Source organism: Salvia hispanica, chromosome 2 (assembly GCF_023119035.1).
Source record: "Salvia hispanica cultivar TCC Black 2014 chromosome 2, UniMelb_Shisp_WGS_1.0, whole genome shotgun sequence".
NCBI lineage: Eukaryota > Viridiplantae > Streptophyta > Magnoliopsida > Lamiales > Lamiaceae > Salvia > Salvia hispanica.
The window spans coordinates 32,593,904-32,596,230 of NC_062966.1; the positions used below are offsets into that span (position 1 = coordinate 32,593,904).

Sequence of the window (2,327 nt, forward strand, 5' to 3'; positions counted from 1 at the left end):
CAAAAGGTTCATTTACAGAGGCAGCCACAAGATTCAACATCAATAGAATGACAGCAATGCGAATTTGAAAGATCAGCAAGCAACAAATAGACAAAGGGAAACCTGTTATGATGAAAGGCAAAGCAACATGTTATCAACACGAAGATAAACTCATGTTAGATGAAGAAAAGTTTAGAAACCTGTCCATGCTTGAGAGATCAACAATAAGAAAAGTTGCTTCTAAGATGGAAGTAAACAAGACATCAATTGGTAGATTTATTAAGAATAATCAGCTAAAACCTCATACAAGTGTTGTCAAGCCTACACTGACTGAAGCCAACAAAATTGCAAGGATGAAATGTTGTCTTGCTCATATTCACCCAACATTAGGTGAAGGTAAACTTCTTTACCATTCATTGCACAACATTGTTCATATTGACGAGAAATGGTTCTACATGACAAAGACATCAGACAGATACTACCTTTTGTCGGATGAGGATGAGCCTTATAGGTCCTGTAAGTCCAAGAGATTCATCACTAAAGTGATGTTCATGGCTGCTGTGTGTAGGCCACTTATTGGCAGTGATGGGGAAATCATATTTGATGGTAAAATAGGATTATTCCCGTTCACAGAGATAGTACCAGCCAAAAGAAGTTCGAAGAACAGGCCAAAAGGGACATTGGAGACAAAGCCTATTCAATTAGTGAATAAGGAAGTCATGACAGCTTGTCTCATAAACCAGGTATGCCATTTTTTCTGTCATTAAAGCTATCAGACATTTTTTATGTAATCACTTAGTCATATACACACATCATCCACAGATTGTACCAACAATTAAGGCCAAATGGCCAGCCAATGCAAGCAAGAAGATTTACATCCAGCAAGATAATGTCAAACCTCACCTAAAAGCTGCTGACCAACAGTTTGAAGAGATTGCTAGTACTGATGGGTTTGAATTCCATCTAATTAGCCAACCACCCAACTCCCCGGACACAAATGTATTAGACCTTGGGTATTTTAGGGCAATACAATCACTTCAAGATGACAAAATAACTACCAATGTAGATGAGTTGATGAGGAATGTGTTTACCTCATTTGAAGAACTCTCACCACAAACTCTAGATAGAGTTTTCATCACATTGCAAAGTTGTTTCACAACAATATTAGAAGTGCATGGGAACAATAAGTACAAGATCCCTCACTTAAACAAGGACATATTGATAAGAAGAGGGGTGCTGCCTTTACAACTTCATGTTGAGGAGAGTTTGGAGTACCTAAAGTTGCCCGAGAACAATGCTGGAGACACATATGACATAGGGCCTCTTAACCATGCTTTAGGGTACTAGACATCATATTAGGGGATGGAGTTTACAGTATAAACACCAACATATGTTTGTGTTTAACATGTAAACTCTTTTTTTTGTGCATAGGCTGCATTTTTTGTTATTGCCATCAGAAAATCTTCAATCACATGGCATCAGCCTCCAAACCCTTCATAGGGGGTGGCTTACTAAGCTAACTAGGTTGCATTTTGTATCAATATCATCACTGTAATCCTATTTTTTAATCAGTGAATATTTAATCTTTTATCACATGAAATCAGCCTCCAAACCCTTCAAGGGGGTGGCTTTTCTTTTGCATTTCCCACAAAAAATCTTCATTAGGGACCACAGAATACACAGCCTCAAAACCATACACAAGGGTAGCTGAGTTTTCCCTCAGAAAAGTTTCATCACAGGGCATATGGACAACAACACAAGGCATAGGGACCACAAAATACACAGCCTCCAAACCATACACAGGGGTAGCTGAGCTTTCCCTCAGAAAAATTTCATCACAGGGCATATGGATAACAACACAAGGCATAGGGACCACAGAATACACAGCCTCCAAACCATACACAAGGGTAGCTGAGCTTTCCCTCATAAAAGTTTCATCACATGGCATATGGACAATCAATTATCACTGTCTCAATCTCAATATCACATAAACATTCATCATCAATTATCACTATCTCAATATCACATAAACATTCATCAAGGCATTAATTTCTTTTTTTTTAATTGTAAATAATGGCATTTTATGTAAATTCAACCAAAAATAAGGGTATTTTTATGTCCAAATATAGTAAGTAGGGAGTGCCACTCTTAATTAGGGACGGATTAAAATGGAAATTAATAACTCTTATCCGGGGACGGAGGAAGTAATAAGGATCTACTCCATAATAAAATACTACTCCATATGCTGTTAATTTGATTTAATTTGAAATGTGACCAATTGGGTCAAAGCAGCAGCGGGAAAAATATTTCGTAGAAAATTTCAAATTTCACACCCACTCTTTTCTCTC

General features: G+C 37.5%; 1 protein-coding gene across 1 annotated transcript; it reads left to right on the forward strand.

Annotated features, from left to right (window-relative positions):
• The first annotated feature begins 224 nt into the window (after window positions 1–224).
• Window positions 225–1,326, forward strand: LOC125206824. Its single transcript, XM_048106046.1, has 2 exons — window positions 225–722; window positions 802–1,326. Exons 1-2 carry the CDS (start codon window positions 225–227, stop codon window positions 1,324–1,326), a joined length of 1,023 nt encoding a protein of 340 aa, XP_047962003.1.
• The last annotated feature ends 1,001 nt before the right edge of the window (window positions 1,327–2,327 follow it).

Excerpts from the sequence above, each read along its gene's own strand:
- LOC125206824 (XM_048106046.1), top strand. The coding sequence starts at position 225 with ATGGAAGTAAACAAGACATCAATTGGTAGATTTATTAAGAATAATCAG. Across the intron at positions 723-801 it reads CAGCTTGTCTCATAAACCAG|ATTGTACCAACAATTAAGGC; the intron begins GTATGCCATTTT and ends CATCATCCACAG.